Source organism: Vanellus vanellus, assembly GCF_965231255.1.
Source record: "Vanellus vanellus genome assembly, chromosome: 1".
In the NCBI taxonomy this organism is placed as follows: Eukaryota; Metazoa; Chordata; class Aves; order Charadriiformes; family Charadriidae; genus Vanellus; species Vanellus vanellus.
Window position 1 is genome coordinate 578641 of NC_138905.1, and position 18313 is coordinate 596953.

Sequence of the window (18313 nt, forward strand, 5' to 3'; positions counted from 1 at the left end):
TTGTAGCCACCGTGCCAAACCCAGCGGTTGCTGGCGGCCCCTGGTACAGCACTGCAGATCAGGGAGACGAGGCGTCCCTGCTTCCAGGGGGACACACGTCATCTAGGTGAGACGAGGCCTCCTGCTCCCCCCCGACAGCCACAGCGGAGGGATTTTGCAGTGCACAAGGAAGTTTAGGAGGCTCAGTAGAGCAGCCCGGCACCTGGGCGGTGGGTACGAGGTCTCTCTTGCCCCTGCGAGGAGCTGCGATGTGTCCACCTGGAGAGCAAACATTGGATTTTCCCTGCCAGCCCGGGGAAGGTCCTTGGCACAGACCTCAGCAGGGGATTCGAGCAAAGTCCCGTACCGGAGGAACTGTGATTATCCCCTCTGGGAAACGCTAACTCACTTGCAAGGCCCTAATAATATTGCACTGACCTTTAGCTGTAGCTCTTACTCTCACAGTCATAAAGGCAAAACACGTAACGCAGCTATTGGGTAAAGTCAGAAAAGATGTTGAACTGTATTTGCCGCTCTTTCTTGTTCTTGCTGTGGGGCATTTTTTCTCATGCATATGTTGTTTCCTCCCCCTCCCTCTTCTGCCCTTCCCCAATCTCTGTCCTGTCCCTCCCCATCTCCCCCCCCCCCTCCTCCTCCCTCTCCTCCCAGCACTGTCGAATCCTTCAGGCTTTGGCTGTCGAATTCATGCAATTATGAATGTCCCATTTCCCGTAGTAAACACACGAACGGGACCTCGGCCGGTGTGGAACGTCCCGACCTTCGCTGGCCCCAAAAGCCCCATGTCGGCCATTCCCTGGGTCCCCTCGCTGCCCCCGGGGGTGCCCCTTCCCCAGCGCTGCCCGGGGCTCAGCCCCCCGCCCCAGACGGTGAACCTGTCCTGCCCTCCCCGGCGCAGGGCACCGCTCTGCCGTGACGATGCCGCCGGAGCCCCCAGGCCGGCACGGCGCGGGAGGCTCTGCCGAGGCACCCGGGCCCCGCGGCGTGGCCGGGCTGCTGCGGTGCCGCTCGTCCTCGGCCCCATGACGAAGTCTGTTCACTCTTCTCCGTCTTGTTGCTGCCCCGGACCGGAGCTAACATTCTCTCTCATTGCCTCTCTTCCTGCTCTCCATCTGCATGTCCGCGCTGCTCTGTCTAGAACCGCCTCTGGCCTCCGGAGGGTGGGCGAGTTGTGTAAGTGAGCATGTTCTCATCCCATAGCAAACTCACCTCGTCTCCCCGCGCCCGTGCCGGTCCCGCTCCCCGCTCTCCTGCCGTCCCCCCCGGCTGGCCGAGAGCGGGCAGCGGCGCTTGCTCTGGCATGTGAGTGTCCCCCTCCCGCCCCGGTGTCCCCGGTAGCATGTCCGTGTCCCTGTGCTGTGATGTCGTGTGCTGCTGCTCGTAGGTGATGACTGAGGAAATTCCCTCGGGCTTCCATGGGATTCCCACCATGGCCCAGATGAGACCGTGTGCCCCCAGCACGGCTGCCCGGGGAGGGGGGGACACCCAGCAAGGGCTGCACAGGGGCAGAGCCCCCTTGGCACATCTCAGCCCCATGGGGAGGGACCCTGGCGAGGGCGAGGAGGGACCCCGGCGAGGGCAGGGAGTCTGAGCTGGCTGCCACCCCAGGCAGTAACATCCCCTTTCCGAGCCCCAGCAGCTCCCCCCATGCCATCGATGCACCATGGTCCCCCTTCCCTGCAGGTTCATGGCTTCCCAGCCCTGGGGTGTCCCTAGGTCACCTCCTCGAGCAAAAATCCCATCGGGCAGAAGAGGCAGCATCTTGGGCTCTTGCTCCGCTGCGGTCATACAGCCGTCCCAGGCTGGGGTTCAGCTGCCCAGCGGGGATGGGGGCCTGGGAGAGACCAGCAGCGCCATGCTGCCTTCAGACAGGCACCCCAGGGCCGCGGGAGCTCCAGCCTGGTGACCCACGGCAGGTGACTTATGGTGTCCCCAGGGAAGTCACCGTTGGCACAAACTTAAGCCATAGATAAGTGTTCTCCTGCAGCAGCTGTAGGAAAGTCAGGGTACAGAAAACTGACCCCCCGCCCCCTTCTCCCAGTGACTGCCAACGGAGGAGTCCTTGCTGGCAGAGCTCCTTGGCCGTGTCCCCAGCAGGTCTTGGTGTCCTTGCTGGCGGAGCTCCTTGGCCCATGACCCCAGCAGGTCTCCGTAGCTACCAGACCTGCTGGAATCCCTTCACAAGCCCATGGCTGATGAGCTGTGTGCATTCACCAGGCAGGACCAGGCAGTGACACCCCGAGAGAGGCCATTCCTGTCTGCAGGAGGTCACTGGGGCTGAGTGGCAGGACCCCTCTCCCTCACCGGGAGGTGACCTGCAGGCCTGGGTGGGCGCTGGAGGGTTTGGGCTGTGGCACGTGCCCCTGGTCCGGGTGCCCACCAGGCGAATTTCCCCAGTGTGCATGGCCAGATGTGTGGTCTTGGTTGTGCTTCTTCTGTGTTTGTCTGTCTGTCCTGTTTTTTTTCCCCGTAGTGTGTATGAAACTAGCTACCTACATCTGTGTCGCTTCCACGTGTGAATGCAGCCCCAGAGCCTACGCAGAGCTCTGGGCAGTCTCATGTTTGATTTTACTTGTCATTTTCTGCCAAGTGCTGAATTTCCGAGTCTCCAACCCCTTCTCGTGCCCGGCTGGACAGGGCCAGTCCCGGGAGAGCGGAACGGCAGCGCTAGGAAACTCCTCTTGCCAGATGCCACTGGGCTGGTGGTGGCTGCCGTACCGCTTTCCAGACGGCCGCGCGAACGCCTTCCCCAGGGATCAGCTCTGCTCCAGTCCCGGGCTATAACACACGGCTGGTTTAAGCAGAGGTGTGGGAGACTCAGAAGCCATCTGGCCCACTTCGGTCCTTCTGGTGGAGCAAAAAGTTGTGGAGCCCCATGGTCTGGCCAGAGATGGAGCGCTGCTCTGGCTGGAGCTGGGCGGAGAGATTCCTGCCTCAGGTCCTGCACAGCAAATCTTGCTTCGTTTGCGTGTGGTCAGCGGTGGGAGGGTCCTCATATCATTGCATATGCCCATGTCTTCATGCATTCAGTCCTGTTGCTGGTGTCGCAGAGCGTCTGAGTGTTGGGGGTCGCACCCAGGGGAGATCTACCGCCCGTGTGAGCACCGCGGGCTCTTGGCTCATCCCGTGGCTTTGCGCTGCCTGGCACCGGACAGGGCGAATTTAGAATCATAGAATGGTGTAGGTTGGAAGGAACCTTGAAGACCATCCAGTGCCACCCCCTGCCCTGGGCAGGGACACCCCCCCCCCAGCCCAGGTCGCTCCCAGCCCCGTCCAACCCGGCCTTGAACACCCCCAGGGATGGGGCAGCCACAGCTTCTCGGGGCACCCTGCGCCAGGGGCTCACCGCCCTCAGAGTGAAGAATTTCTTCCTAATAGCTATTCTACATCTCCCTTCTTCCAGTTTGAAGCCATTCCCCCTCATCCTATCACTCCATGCCCGTGTAAAAAGTCCCTCCCCAGCTCTCCTGGAGCCCCTTTAGGCACTGGAAGGTCTCAGTGACGTCTCCCCAGAGCCTTCTCCTCTCCCGAGTTTAGTCCGCTCAGCCTGTCTTCTGCCCCTGTGTCGTTAGGACGCTGCCCAGCAGCCCCAGTGGCAGCACCAGCTGGTCAGAAAGCGTTGGGGGACGACGGCTGGCTGTGCTGAATGGGAGCCGGTGTGTCCCCCGTTTGCTGAGCCGGCGTTTCAGACAATGGCAGTGCCTGCTCCCGTCCAGCACCGTCGCACTGACCGTGATTGTCAGCTGATGTTTCCTCTCCGTTGCACAGCCCTGTTTGTGTGAGAGCTTTGGGCATTGTTTCATCGCTGCCCGACTGCCTGTGTGAGCCGCAGCCGCCCGGTCCGGCCCCGCCGGCCCTGAGCACAGCCCTGAGGAGCGCTCCGACGCTGCGGATGGGCTGCGAGCCTGAGCTGCTGCTTTCCTGCGGGCTGCAGCACCATGCCCGGGGTGCTGCAGCGGGCTGCGTGCCCCCACGCTCCCTGCGGCCGCCTGCGCTGCCCCGCGGCCAGGGAGCCCCTGCCAGGAGCTGTGCTCGGCCGGCGAGCAGGCTGCGAGAGCGCCAGCAGAAGGGAACGGCAGGCACTGCCTCTGCCCGGGGACCATCGCCAGCGGCATTGTTCCCATTTGCCGCTGGCAGAGGTTAGGGTTAGGGTAGGGGCGGGGGTAGGCTTTAGGCTGAGGCTTAGGTTTAGGGCTAGGTCTTAGGGTTGGGGTTAGGGTTGGGGTTAGCTTCTGTCTTGGTCCAAAAGGATCCACAATGAACCTGGATATGCAATCCCTGCTGGCTTTCACTGGTGCCAAGTTAGCTGAGCACCTTTAACATTTTCTTAGCACTGTTTTTTGTATTTAATTCCGTGGAAGGGAGGGGTGATGTAAACCCAGGAGATTTTTGGGGTGCACAAGCGAGGCGAGTCAGTTCTACAACAGATCTTGGGCACCCTCAGTTCAGATGCACGAGTGCGTGCTGTGGGCTGGAGGCATGGCGTTCGCTCTGTGTACGCAATTAGCTGTCTTCTGACCCTGTAAATTAACCCTCGGTGTCACCACGGTTCAAACACTGACGGGCCAGCTTCCCCTCTCAGCTGCGCGCAGGGGCAGGCTGCAGACTGCAGGGTCATTCGCTGCAGACCGTGGTCGTTCTCCCCAGCAACAAAAATTGTCACCTAAAATGTAAAGCTTCAGACCTTGCTTCCCCCCGGCGCGCGGCTGAGCTCGGGCTGCAGCGCTCGGGCAGCGCTGCCCACACTGGCCACGGCGGCACCAGGCAGAAAGCAGAGCCCAGAACCAGGCTCAGGTTTTCATTGCCGGTGAGATTCAGAAGGCGAGCCGGGTCTGAAGGAAAGCACTGACGCAGCTCGACTGAACCCTCCGAGGCTCGGGGCACCGTCCCGGGGCTCCAGGGCAGCTGGAGCTGAGCCCGGGGCTTCTCATGCGACACGCGCTGCTCTCTCCCTGCCCGCAGCCCTCGCGGTGAGCACCGTGCAGCCCCCTGAAGCCGTGTTCCCCCCTCTCCCACGCACGCCCCAGTGCCGGGCACACAGCGGTGTCCCCATGGCTCCCCTCCCTGACCCAGAGCCCCCCCCCAGCTCTCCTGGAGCCCCTTTGGGCACTGGAAGGGGCTCGGAGGTCTCCGCGGAGCCTTCTCTTCTCCAGGCTGACCCCCCCACCTCTCCCAGCCTGTCCTCCCAGCAGAGGGGCTCCAGCCCTCCCAGCAGCTCCGGGGCCTCCTCTGGCCCCGCTCCAGCAGGTCCATGTCCTTCTGATGTTGGGGACTCCAGAGCTGGAGGCAGCACTGCGGGGGGGTCTCACGAGAGTGGAGGGGAGGGGGAAATGCCCTCCCCAGCTCATCTGAGAGCAGCAAGGAACGAGAAATAGGAACCTGAGTACTAAGTCCTTCTTTTCTGGGCACTTTTTGGACTAGGACCTCACTTTTGAGCCTTTAGGTGCTACCAGGGGCGCAGTAAATGACAGCTCTGCGTCAAATGCCACAGCTCTGCCAGCAGCTGGTGGCTTTCGCCATCCCGTCCTCTTCTGTGCGGAGGCCGCTGGGCACAGAGGCACTCTGCTGCCGGTCCGACACCTGTGACTGAGCCTGGAGCTCAGGAGAAGATGGAGCCGGCTGTTCTGACCCCAGAGTCGGGTCCTGCTGGAGTTTATAGGACAGTGCGGTGAGCTGGGAAGGTCAGTCACTCTTTCGAGGTCAGGGGAAAATGCTCTAGCAGTGAACAGCGAGGGTGGCCGCTGTCCTGGCTGCAGGAGTGTGATCAGAGAGAAGAGCGAAATTACAGAGTGAGAGAGAAAATCAAAGGCAGTTTTGAAACGGGGAGGAGGCATTACATTGAGAAGCCACAAAAGGGAATGTACCTCCAAAGTTTTCATGTCTGGCTGATTTTTCCCAAATCCAGCCTCTGCGTTTTATTGGGATAACATCTTACACAGAGTTTGGGAGAGCAAAAAAATGAACAAACCCAGCAGAAGTGCAGTTTGCTCTCATCTGACCGTGCCAGGCTGACCGGAAACTCTCCCTAAGAAGGGCAGTGTGTTCGCAGAAGGACCCGGGGCAGTGGACAGTCCAGAGGTGAATGCCGTCTTCTCAGCTGACACCAGTTCAGGACTTGGTCTTCGCTCGTCCTTGCACTGCAACAAAACCCAAAGCCTCAGAGCAGCAGCTTCATCCTTCTGTTATCCAGGCACCGGCCAGGGTTCCCCGTCTTGTCATCCCCCGACACTCACACGCTGCTCCCCACGGCAGCTCAAGGAAAAGTCACAAGTTCCCGGGCTCCTTTCCCATCAGTGGCACACCTGTGGGGGGAGGCTATTCCCACATGGAGGAATTTCGATAGAGTGGAGAAGAGACAAACTGTTATTTGTTACGAGATGGTAAATGAATAGTAGTAGCAGGAGCAACAGTTTCGTCAGTGGTACCATCCCATTGCTTCGACCTTCCGCTTTGTCCTCCCATAACGAGGTCAAACGGTGACAATCGCCACAGCTTTCTGGAGTGGTTTTTCATACTCTGCTTAAAGTGATTAGACAAGAATCCAGAAAATCCTTCGTTAAGCCTAGTGCAGCTTCCTCCAGGTCAGTCTGAGATGTTCCTCAGGTGAGAAGAGCTTCAGGCCCCCACTGGTGGTCCCTTCAGGCCTTTCCCAGCAGCGCACGCAGCGCTGCCTGCTGTGCTTTGAAGGCATCCAGCGCTGGAACGGACGGGTCTTCCTGTGTTGCTTCCGTCGGGTCCGCACCATCTTCCAGCCTGACGCATGGGCCTTCTTTCCCATTCATGTCTGCTTGTCTTTGCCTTTGCCTTCCACGGGTTTGTTCATTTTCCCGTCCCCGCTGGTCTGCACAGAGTGTTTCATAGTCGGTGTTTTCTGTGCCTGACGGTGTTCCCTGACCCTGACCCTCCTCTGCGATGCGCCGGGCTGGCTGTGTGGGTCAGACCAGGGTTCAACCACGCTGCCGGGATCTGCTGTGGTGGGTCACGGCTCTCCTGGCTGCAACACGCACGGCTGCTTCCAGCGCCCGGCCCGGCCCGACAGCCGGCTCTGCCCATGCAGGGTCGCCGCCGCAGCTCAGCCCAGCAGCGGTTCAGGAGCCCTGTGCTATGGCATGGAGAAAGTCACAGCTTAAGCATCTTCATATGTTACTCTGATTATTAAAAGTAATTGTCTATTGCTGTGCTGTAAAGCGTTCTCCCACTTGTAGCTCCTGTGCCCACGGCGCTCCTGGCCGCATCACTGCACTGCTGTCCTGCAGTCCTGAGTGTGAGCTACAAACTTCCCTGGTCCTACATGGTCCGGCGTTAGGGTTTGTTAAAAACTTGCATTGGCAAATGAGGATCTCTTGCTGAACATCCGACTGGCAGCGGAGAGCTGGCCTGGTTCGCACCCTTGGTTGCTGCGTGTTCACTTTCTGCTCAAGCGGTGGGAATCAGCTTTCCCATCTCTTTGTCATCCCCCAGAGCCAAGGAAGGTGCTGAATCTGAGCTAGTTCTGGGACTCCTTCCCCTGTCTGCTCTTGCAATAAGCAGAAGGAATTCAGGTCCCAGGCAGACTCGGGAAGTCTGGAAGAACTTCACTTCTTCAGTGTAGAAACTGAAATCTCTCCCCTCCGTTTTCTGCGTCACGGCATGGTGTGACATGGACGCGGGAGACGCTGGCTCTAACGGGTCCCCAGTGCAGCGGTGCGTCAGTGGTCCACCTGCAGGGAGGTTTGTCCTCTGCAGACCGCTTCAGTGCCCTGAGTGTCTTCCACTTCTTCAGCGTGGGCAGGGCCGCGCTCGTCGCGGAGGGAGGCCTTGGCGTGCTGCCTGCACGGTGGCTGAGCACCTCCCGCGACGCGCGAGGGATGCCGTGGGTTGCTCGGCATTCCCCTCCCCAGACGGAGAATTACGAGTGGGGTGGTCATGGTTTGCTGCCTTACCAGTGGTCAGAGACCGCGATGAGACGCGAGCTGGACGCAGCGTGCTCTGACTCTGAAGCCGCTTTGGCTGGAGGGAGCTGTGTTTGCTCCTCGCTCGGCGCTCCTCGGGACGGCCGGTCTCGGGCAGCCCAGCGCGTGCTCTCCTGCCGGCTGCCCCGTCGCGGGAGCGGTGTCAGCAGTCCTCGTTCCAGGCTGTGGCTCAGGAGCTGCGCATCGGAGGCGTAGGAGAGGGATTAATATTGAGGAATTCTTTCAGAGTAAGAAGACTTCAGTCTGGACATGTTTTTCAGAGAAAAAAAAATACCAGCAATGAAGAGCAGAAGTAGCTTGTCGGTTTTCATTGTGGAAAACATAATAGCGATTCCCAGTCAGATATTTTGTAGGAGGGTCTCGTTTCATTTAATAGATTTATTAATTGTATGAAAACCACTGTGATTAATGAGAATCCATGATTTGCTGAAAACGTGAAGTTTTAGGGGACATTGAACATAGATCGAACAGTTAAGAACAAGAGGGAAATGAGCCAAGCTGAATGAGGGACCTGGGCCATAGCAGAGAGTTGAGTGCTAATAAATGTCAAGAGATGGGCAGCTGAGGGCAAAAGCTAAATTCTGCAGGCCAAAGAGCACAGTGCCCGTGAGTTGTGGCCATCTGATGCTGGCGATGTTCTCTGCACCGTAGGCAGAGAGGAGAGAAAGCTGATACTGAAATGGTGGGGGCTGGCAGGGAAAGTGGGGCGCTGATGGTGCTGCGGGACCGTGTTGCTGTTTGCTGCCTGCGCGTGCGCCGGAGAAGGCTGAGGACACTGGCCGGAAGGTCTGTAGGAAGGTCCAGAGAAAGGTCTGTCAGGCCAAGCGCTCCCTCCATAAAGCTCTGCCACTGGGCAGCTCCAGCAAAGCGGAAGGCCCTGGAATAATGCGCTTCTGCCCGTCATTTCTCAGCGAGGCATCGGCTGTTGGCTGATCGCAGGTCTGTGCTGGTCCCCCATGGTCTCAATTCACAGACTCACAGAATGGCTGCGGATCGTCTGGTCCTCCCCCCTACTCAAGCAGACCACCTAGACCGGTGTGCTCAGGACATTTTCCCGTCAGGTTTTTCATATCTCCAGGGACGGGGACTCCACCACCTCTCTGGGCAACCTGTGCCAGGGCTCACTCACCCTCACAGCGAACAAAGGACTTCGTATGCTCAGATGGAATTTCCCGTGTTTCAGTCTGTGCCCGTTGCCCCTTGTCCTGTCACGGGCACCACTGACGAGAGTCCAGCTCCATCTGCTTCCCTCTCCCGTCAGGTGTTTACACACGCTGATGAGGTCCCCTTGAACCTGCTCTGGTCCCGGCTGAGCAGTCCCAGCCCTCGCGCTCTCTGCTCCTGTGTCAGATGCTCCAGTACCTTAATCGTCTTTGTGACCCTCCACTGGACTCTCTCCAGTCAGTTCCTGTTTCTCTTGTACTGGTGAGCCAGTGGGGCACAGTGCTCCGGGTGTGCTCCATCAGCGCCGGGCAGAGAGGAAGGATCACCTCCCTCGACTCGCTGGCGGTGCTGGCCCTGCTGCAGCCCAGGGCACCGGCAGCCTTTTCTACCGCAGCGGCTGGTTGCTGGCTCCCGTTCAACTTGGTGTCTCTCAGCAGCTCCAGGTCCTTCTCCGCAGAGCTGCTTTCCCGCTGGTCGGCCCCCGGCGTACGCTGGTGGGTGGAGTTGTTCCCACCTTCTCAGGTGCAGGACTTGGCGTTTCCCTTTGGTGAACTTGATGGGATTGCTCTGGGCCCATTCCTCCAGTCAGTTGGGGGCGCGCTGAGGGGCAGCACATCCATGGGGTGTATCAGCCGCTCCTCCACTTAGTGTCATCTGCACGAGGTGTTTGTGGGCTCCGTTTGCTGAGGACACCCTCTGCCCCATCATCCAGGTAGTTAGTGAAGACATCAAGAGGTATTGGCCCCAATACCAACCCCAGGGGGTTGTGTACACCACACGTGTGCACAGCGGGACTCCGTGCTGCTGACCACAGCCCTTGGGGCCCGGCAGTTCAACCGGTTCCCAGTCAACCTCACCTTCCGCTTGTCCTGTGCACGCTTCACCAGTTTGTCAGCGGGGATGTTATGGGAGATGCTTTTGAAAGCCTTGCTGAAGTCAACATAAACAAAACCCATCGCTCGCCCCTCACCCACCGGCCTGGTCATTTGGTCGTGGAAGGCTGCCGGGTTGGTCAGGCACGGTTCCCCATCGTGAAGCCGTGCTGTCTGCTCCCAGTCACCTTCTTGACCTCCGTATGTTTGGAAATGGTTTCCAGGATGATTCGCTCCATTATCTTCCCAGGGATTGATGTGAGGCCGCACAGCCCATCGTTCCCGGGGTCCTCCTCCTTGAAGACGGGAGTTCTGTGGTGTTATGGCAACCGCTTTGCTGAGCACCCAGACAGTGGCTTCAAGCCAAGACAGGCATCAAGAGTGGGCTGCCACTTGCCAAATATTAGGCTTAGACTAAGGCCGTTGGTTGCCGTAACAACCGGATGGGCTGTGGAAGGAAAAGAAGAGGGATTGCCATCTGGATGCTGAGCTGCCTCCTCGTTGACGGGCGAGGGCGCTGAGCACAGGCGAGGTGCCCCTGCTTCGATGGAGAGCCAGCGCGAGGTGAAGCTCCTGCAGATACCCCCGTTAGCCTCCTTCTGCCCGAGCGCGTGGCTCGCCTTCCCCACCAACACCGCAGGGCGGCCGGAAGGCTCTCCTGCCTGGTGCCATGCGGGCTGTTTCCCCAAACACCGAGTTACCAGGTCTTGATCTCTTCTGGCACTCTTCCTGGCCGCCTTCCTGGGGGGAACAGACCTGCAGTCTGCTCCAAAGGAGCCATCCTCTCAGAAACGGGGTGCAGAGGTGCCCAGCTCCTGGGCTCTCCCCAGAATGTGTACCTGCCCGTGGGAAATGTCATCTGGGCAGAATGTGGAGATCTGGGACGTTTGCCTGGGACTCCTGGGCAGGGGGGACACTAGTCTGAGCTGCTGCACCACCGCTGCGGCAGAGCTGTTTCGTGCATGGAGGTACGAGTTGATTATGCTGTACTCGTGCAGTGCTTTCGGAAAACATCAGCTTTATTGCTGATGCCCGATGCGGTTGCAAGGCCCCTTCATAAAGTCTCCGACCCCTGTGAAAGCTCTTTCGGGAAGCATTAGACCAGTTGCGGTGTCCAGCGCCGCTGAGCTGTCTATGCAGTGCAAGTCTGACGTGTGCCAAGAACACGAGAGCTGTGCCTGAGGTAACCGCTCTTTGCAGACCATGATCCATAGGACCAAGCTGCCCGATGCGCAGGACTTCGTGCATAAGCGCTGCCATAGGTTCCACATTTATTTCTGCTCAGGACACTCCACGCAGAAGGGTGGCAGCCCTTAAAGTTACAAAATTTAACAGTTCTCTCTTGGTTTGCTCAATCTTGTGTTCATCTGGCCAGTGCTCCTTCAGCATCACCAGCCCTCCAGACGCTGGTGGAGCTACTGCGTTGCCTTCAGGAGGGACAGTAACCCCGCTTGTTCGTATCTGTTTTGTAGTGTTCCCTCCCAGCATCCCTTTGTTTCTCTGCTGTGACAGAGAGGAACCCAGAAGTGCCAGATTTATCTTCCCTAATGAAAGTGCTGGCTGCGCTAGGAGAGTCCTAAGAAAAAATGACAGCAGGAAATTAGATCGCCTTCAGTGAAAATCCTTCTCCTCAGTAGTTCTTCAGATAAGCCACGTGCGCTGTTGGGTGCCCTCTTCCCTGTGGGCTTTCTCTACGGGGATAAGCTTGTCCTCTTTTTGCATTCTTGTGCTGAGAGCCAGGAACAAATTTCTTTCCGAAATTCAGTAGTTAAGGAAGAGCAGTGGGTTGGCAAATGGTCCCCGAGAACAGCTCCTCAGTCTGCCGGTAGCGCAGCTCTGCCTGCCGCTGGTGCCGTGCCCGCTGTCGGAGCCGGTGGCGGCAGTGCTGCGTCTCAGCCGGGGGTTCGCTCTCTGCGCAGCGCGTACGGCTCCGGGGAGGTGTCGTGGTTCCAGCCCGGCCGGCAGCCGGGGCCACGCAGCCTCTCCCGCAGTTCTCCCTCTTCCCCCCAGAAGGGCAGGGAGAAGAGGGAGAAAAGGAGGGGGAAGGAAAGGGGAAAAAACCCTCATGGGTTGAGATAAAGACAGTTGAGTAGAAGAATAACAGAAAAAAGGAAAATAACAATAAGAATGGTAAAAGCATATACAAGTTAAAGTAGTCCAACACAAGTCCCTCTCACCACCCGGTGAATTGGTTGCTCAGCCCGTCCTGAGCAGTGATTGCCGATTTCCACCCCCCGGCCAACCCCCGTTTCTATGCCAAGCGTGGTGTCTGTGGTATGGAATATTCCACCGGCCGCTCCATCCTTCTGTCTGTGCTCCTTCCTGGCTTCTGTGGGAAGCTGAGAAGAGTCCTTGAATAGTATAAACATCACCTAGCAACAACTAAACCAGTATGCATTATCGACGTTCCTGTCATACCAAATCTGGAACGCAGAAGCCACTGGAAAGAAAATGAACTCTGTCCCAGCAGAAAGCGGGACAGGAGCGAAGGGCTTTCCTGGCTCCTTCATGATGAGGCTCCGCTTGGCCATCTGGTCAATGGGGTTCTGTGAAGATGCGTGTTTCCTTACAGCTTTTGAAACAGGCCCGTGCCCCTTCACCGGCCGTCCACCAAAAGAAAACTCATCTGAACGGAGCCTGTCAGCAGGAGCTGGGGCGCGGGCAGGGGCTGGGAAGTGCTGCTTTCCCCTGGGCACCGTTCTCACTGGCAAAGCGGCCTGTGAGAGCATCCATCTCGTGCCAGTGAGTTCATGTCCTCTTTGGCAGTTGTGTTATTTCCGTGGTGCATGTGGCACAAGTGCTTCTGATTTTTGGTTTGGGGGCTATCCAGAGGGATTTCCTTTCTGTACTCCTCCCCTTTGTCCTCCCTTTTCGGATGAGACAACTCTGAAATACGAAATGCTTTCAAAATGGGAGCGGTAGAGGTGTCATGTCGTCTGTGCAGGCGCCATTCTAGGCAGGAAGCCTCAGCGTGTCCGTCTGCATTTCACGCAAAGAGAGAGAGGGTTAGTCTCCAGCCCCGGCCCTAAAGCACAGCCTGGCCGTGGTCACAGCGCCGAGCTCTGCACCGGTGGAGAGTCACGAGAGGAGTCTCCTGTCTCACCAGTGAGCGAAGGTGGCTCATCACAGGAGGCGAGTCCTTCATGCAGTTGGAATGAACAGCAATGGAGATGCTTTTGAAGGAGATGCTTTTCCGCTATGAAAACACCTGGAAGCCAAGAGCAGCAACACAAAAGACGTGCCGAGCAAAAGTGAAGCATTTCTCTTTGGAGTGATTAGAAGTGCGTTACCTCTGTTGCTGAAGCTGTCCTCGCCTTTGTTACTCTTGAAGAAATTTGGACTGAGATAGAGTTCAAAGGAAGAATCTTTGTCCATTAGTGACTCATTCAAGAAATCTGTTTTTTAATACCTTCAGTAAGAGTATTCCCAGATGGCTTAATTAGCTGTCCTACAAATGCGTAATCCCTCTTTCTTCAGTTAGAACTTCCTTTTTCATCAGGCTGGTGTTTCTTTGCTTGTGGGACCGCTCCCCGTGAGACCTGTTCCCCCTCTTTGCTGACTCCCGTCAGTTCCAGGCGCGTGCTGTGGTGCCCCAATCAGGGCATGTCTTCTGCATCTCAAAAGGCTATTTTTTTCTGGCTACGCTGAAGAAGCAACCCAGGCAACCGACCTACTGCTGCTGCTGACAGACTGCCACCACCGAGCTCTGCGGGACAGGGCTTGAGCTGCCAGAACCCGGATTTCACGTGTTCAGAGAAGACACGCTTGAAGGCAGCCCTACAACGGTGATTGGAGCCTCCACGTCCCAACTCACAGGGAAACCTGTGGCCACCAGCAATCCCACCATCTCCAGGCCGCTGGTCTTCCAAGGCCCAGCTGGAGCACCACCAGAAATGGAAAGTGAAGAAAGCGTTTCATTTGCCTTATTAAGCTCCACAGTTACATTGACTTGTTGTTGCCTAAGGGAGAAGTGGACAACGCCATAGTGCTCACGAAACCTGTCAAAGCTGAAGTCCTCAATAGCAGCGTCCTAAAACGTGGCGGCACTTGGCCTCAGCCTGGCTGCAGCGGGGGGGTACACATCTCGGTCAGTGCGTATTCCTCGGGCAAAGCGCATGATACGCCAACACGAACCTGCAATGAAGAGGAGCAGTGATCCAGGAAAAAAACTTCCAAGCAGATGTCGTCGCTGTGGGTAATGTGCAAGTCCCTGGAAGGGAGACGGTGCTGAGGTGCCGCGTGTGAACCATCACAGTCAGAAAAACTACCTGGCTTCAGAACAGGATGAAGTCAGTGCCTGTTGGCCAAATAATTGGACTGATGGCCCACAATGAAGTCAGCTTCCAGAGCTGGACAGGACACCAGAGGCCGGTGGGCTGTCTGCAGCGTAACGCGGGGTTGGCAGAACAGCGCAGCTGAAGGTCTGGAGAGCCAACGGCACATTGCCAACGGGGCGTTGCGCTGAGCAAGCCGGTGCTCTGCAGAGGAGACCAGACCTACAGATTACATCTGCTGACCAGCCGTGCCCAGGGAGGTCTGCCGCGGCACCACTGCCCCGTCATTGCAAGGACATGCCAGCTGTGGACGCTTGGGCACACAGTTGATTTCCACATGCGGTTCCGGCAGTTCCATTCCCCGAGAGCAGGAATAGCCGCCAAACAACAAAGGAACTGTGCCGAGAGCCAGGGAGGCCTCGCAGCACAGCCACGCGGGACGTGGGTCTCTGTGGGACCTGTGTCTCCGCTGCCGGCGAGGCCCGTGCTGCCGGACAGCCGTCGGGCATCCAGCGCTTCGGTGAGGAGTGCGCTTGCCCAGGGCTCAGCACCCTCCAGCTGAACCCTCTCTTCTTCTTTCACAGACTCTGGCAGCGATTTCCCCCTCTGTCCCACCTTGGGCAGGTTAAACACGCCTTTGGCACAGCGGCTGCCGTGTCCGCAGCCATTCCTGTTCACATTTACCTTTCTTGAGCACAAGTGACCAGAACTGTGCTCAGAATTCCAGGTGAGAGCGTAGCAGTGTCTCCTGTGATGACACGAATGCATCCTTATGTCTGTGAGAAATACACACCTTAGATCTTCCCGTGTTTCTTTGGCCTTTCCGTGGCCGTGCGGCATCGGTGCCTCCCAGTCACCCCCTCCCGGGGTCTGTCAGTAGACCCAGAACTTTCTCTCCTGTCGTCACATCCAGTAGAGAGCGGAGATCCTTTGCCGGCCCTCTGAGCAGGACACCGTGGTTTGTACTGTCACTTTCCGTTCTGTCTCTCGTCCCGCAGCCCTCGAGGTCCTTCAGCTCTTCCTCGCTGATGGAGCTTCCCAAACGTGATTCATCACCATGCTTCTTTCTAACCTGCTGCTTTCTGTGCCATCGCGGCAGGAAAATAAGAATAAGAGGAAATGTGTGTGAGCCCACAGACTGTGACCAGACCTTCATATCCGTGTTCAGCTCATCTTCTTGGAGCCATCTCTCTAAGAAACCGTTAGTGCTCATTAACCTCCCAGAAGTGTTGGTCTTGTGTGGTGTGCGCGTTAGTGGCAGTGGGTGTACGACATTAACTGTAGCCCTTGGACTCCTCTTGCCAGCAACAGGCTTCCAGTGTCCATCTGCTCCAGGAGGGCCCTGAGGTGGGAGGGCAGAGCTTGGAGGGTGGCAGGGAAGCAGAGGGACCGGGCTGCAGGAGGGGTTGTCCCCTGCCCAGCGCCACGGCCTGCGCCCACCGCGACGCAGGGTGCAGGCCAGGGAGGCGGACATGGCGCAGTGCAAGGGGAAGAGCAGTCCAGGCACCTCAGCCCACACTAACGAGCTGACCGCCCTCGGGTGACGATCAGGGATCTCCATCCTTGGGGTGGAGGGATGGTCCTCCCGTCCCCACACCACTCTCTGGGGAGACGCCGGAAGGTTCCCCCTTGTCCCGGGAAAGGGCTGGCAGCGCTGGTTTGCGCCGAGTCCGTGGTGGGACCCAAGAGCACGCCGACGAAGTGCGGTTAGCGAGGGGAGACGGGGGTCCCCGGTGGGAGGTGGGGCCGGTGGGCTTCGGTGCGGCTCTGCCGCAGCTTCTTGCCGACCAGCCGAAGCAGGGCGAGGCGCAGGGTCTTCAGCTGCAGCGGGTCTTTGCGTGCACCCAGCGGGCTGCAGGGCCACGGTCCCCCCAGGTAAGGTCTCGGCGGGCGTCAGAGCGGTGGCAGCTAGGGCAGGTTTGGCCGGAGATACAGGAGATGCTTGCTTGAACCTCTTCCACCTCCTCTGGACCAGCCCCGGCAGGGCTCGCGAGAAGGTCTTGCTCCGAGCCGAGTCCCCCGAGCGCTGCAGAGCCCCCCGCCCCGTCTCAGGCTGGCCCAGCCCTCCAGCGGCCCCCCCTGTATATTGTGTGTGTGCTCCTGTGTCTGGGGACCTCCGCCTCACCCCTGCCCTCTGCTCTCTCTCCTCTCTCTCTCGCTGTACCGTTCTTTCTGCAGACTTTTCAGTAGTTTAGGAGAACTCAGCACCATTTCCCAGCGGAGCTCCGGGACCACCTACACAGTCCGACCTGGCAGTCGCTACCCCGTAACCCGACGTACCCCCAGCCCCGTGAAGCCGGCTCTGGATCGGACAGAGCCCCTCAGCACCGTCCGGCCCTACGGTCTGACCCCTCCCACCATCCTCAAATCTTCCAGCCTCTCCATCCCACACGAGCCCAAGGAGGTGCGCTTTGTGGTGAGGAGCGTGAGCGCCCGGAGCCGCTCCCCGTCCCCGTCCCCCTCTCCAGGGCCGCCCCTGCACACCCTCCACCCGCCTCGGCCCTTCATGCAGAAACCCCTCCACCTGTGGAACAAGTACGACGTCGGGGACTGGCTGGAAAGCATCAATTTGGTGGAGCACCGAGACAAGTTTGAGGACCATGAGATAGAGGGCACGCACCTGCCCGCCCTCACCAAGGAGGACTTTGTGGAGTTGGGGGTGACCCGGGTCGGGCACCGGATGAACATTGAGCGGGCGCTCAAGCAGCTGGTAGACAGCTGACCGTCCCAGGCAGCGCTGGCCTCTTCCAGAGCCACCACGGGGGGGGGGCGTTTCTACTAGACTAATAAAACCCACTTTGATTCTCTTTCTATTCTGAGCACTGCACTGAAGGGCGCGGAGCCGAGGGGCTCCCGCCCGCTCCCACACCGCCCCGGCGTGCCACGCACGGGCAGAGCCCCGCTCGGCCCCGCCAGCCCCGCGACGCCTTCGGGACAAGGAATGTTGCATGAAATACATCCTCGTTTCTGTTCCTCCCAGAGAGTCTGGCCTGTATATCGCTTGATGTGCTCTTCCCCGGGGGCGTCGCTGGTGGCCGGAGGGGCCGAGGCACCGCGTGGCTGCCGAGCCCGGGCTCCCCGTGGCCGAAGGTGGGGAGCGGGACAGGGCCAGCGGTGCGGTGAGGAGCCCAGCCCCGGCTAGGGAGAGAGGGCTTCTGCCGTAGGCCAAGTGCTGGCCAGGTTGCCCAGGTGTGACAGGCAGGGAGACACCGGTTGGAGCGCGGCGGGGAGGCGAGCGGGGCCAGCGCGTGCCGCGTCGCGGGCAGGTCGGGGCGGCCCACGGCGTGGAGACCCCGAGCTGCCCCGAGCCGGCAGGCGCGGTGGGAGCAGGGCAGGGCAGGGGCTGCCGCAGGAGGCAGGCAGGGCCGGCGCCGGCGCTCAGCCCGCGTTGGGAAGAGCAGGCAGGAGCCACCGCGGCCGCGGTGGTGGCCCCGGCCCCGGCCAGGCTGTCCCTGCCGGGGTCGGAGGTGGCCAGCCGAGCCGGGTGGTCCCAACCAGTGCTCGGAGGGAAAGGGCTCCATCGCGCAGAGGCCTCCGAGGAAGGGCAGCCCCAGCGTGGCGGCTGGGTGGACGCCTGCGGCGACGGCCGGACCTGCTCCCTCCCGCGCAGGGGGCAGCCAGCCTTGCCGTGCCAGCCAGAAGAGCGATTCCCGCGGGAGAGACTAGCCCTGGACTCTGTGCTGCGCTCTGCCTGCCGCCCTCGGGTGCCCTGGTGAGAGAGGGACTGAAACCGCATGGATAGAAGCATGTTTGGGGATGTCGGAGGGAGGCTGGTGGGGAATCCAGCAGAAAACGCTTTGCCAACGTTCAAGGGGGGGGGGTGGGGGGTGGGAGGGAGGGAGATGTTTTATTTCCTCTTGGTTTGGGGTCTTGTTTCCAAGGGGGACGCGTTGATGAATAATATATAATCTCCGTGCATTTATATAGAGAGCAGCTGATGATCTACAAGAGATGATATTGATCTACAGGATTCCCACTCCGTCCTAGTCATCCTTATTTTGCATCTTTTTAATCAGCTATATATTTGAAAAGAGAGAACAAATATCTATATATC

At 59.0% G+C, this 18313-nt stretch overlaps 1 protein-coding gene across 1 annotated transcript in view; it reads left to right on the forward strand.

Moving 5' to 3' along the window:
• Window positions 1–17244, forward strand: part of SHANK3 (SH3 and multiple ankyrin repeat domains 3) — a 388749-nt gene extending 371505 nt beyond the window's left edge. The window contains exon 22 of the mRNA XM_082481020.1: window positions 16438–17244. Coding sequence (XP_082337146.1) covers window positions 16438–16981 — 544 coding nt within the window. The 3' untranslated portion in view covers window positions 16982–17244. The remainder of the gene's footprint in view (window positions 1–16437) is intronic.
• Window positions 17245–18313: the final 1069 nt, after the last annotated feature.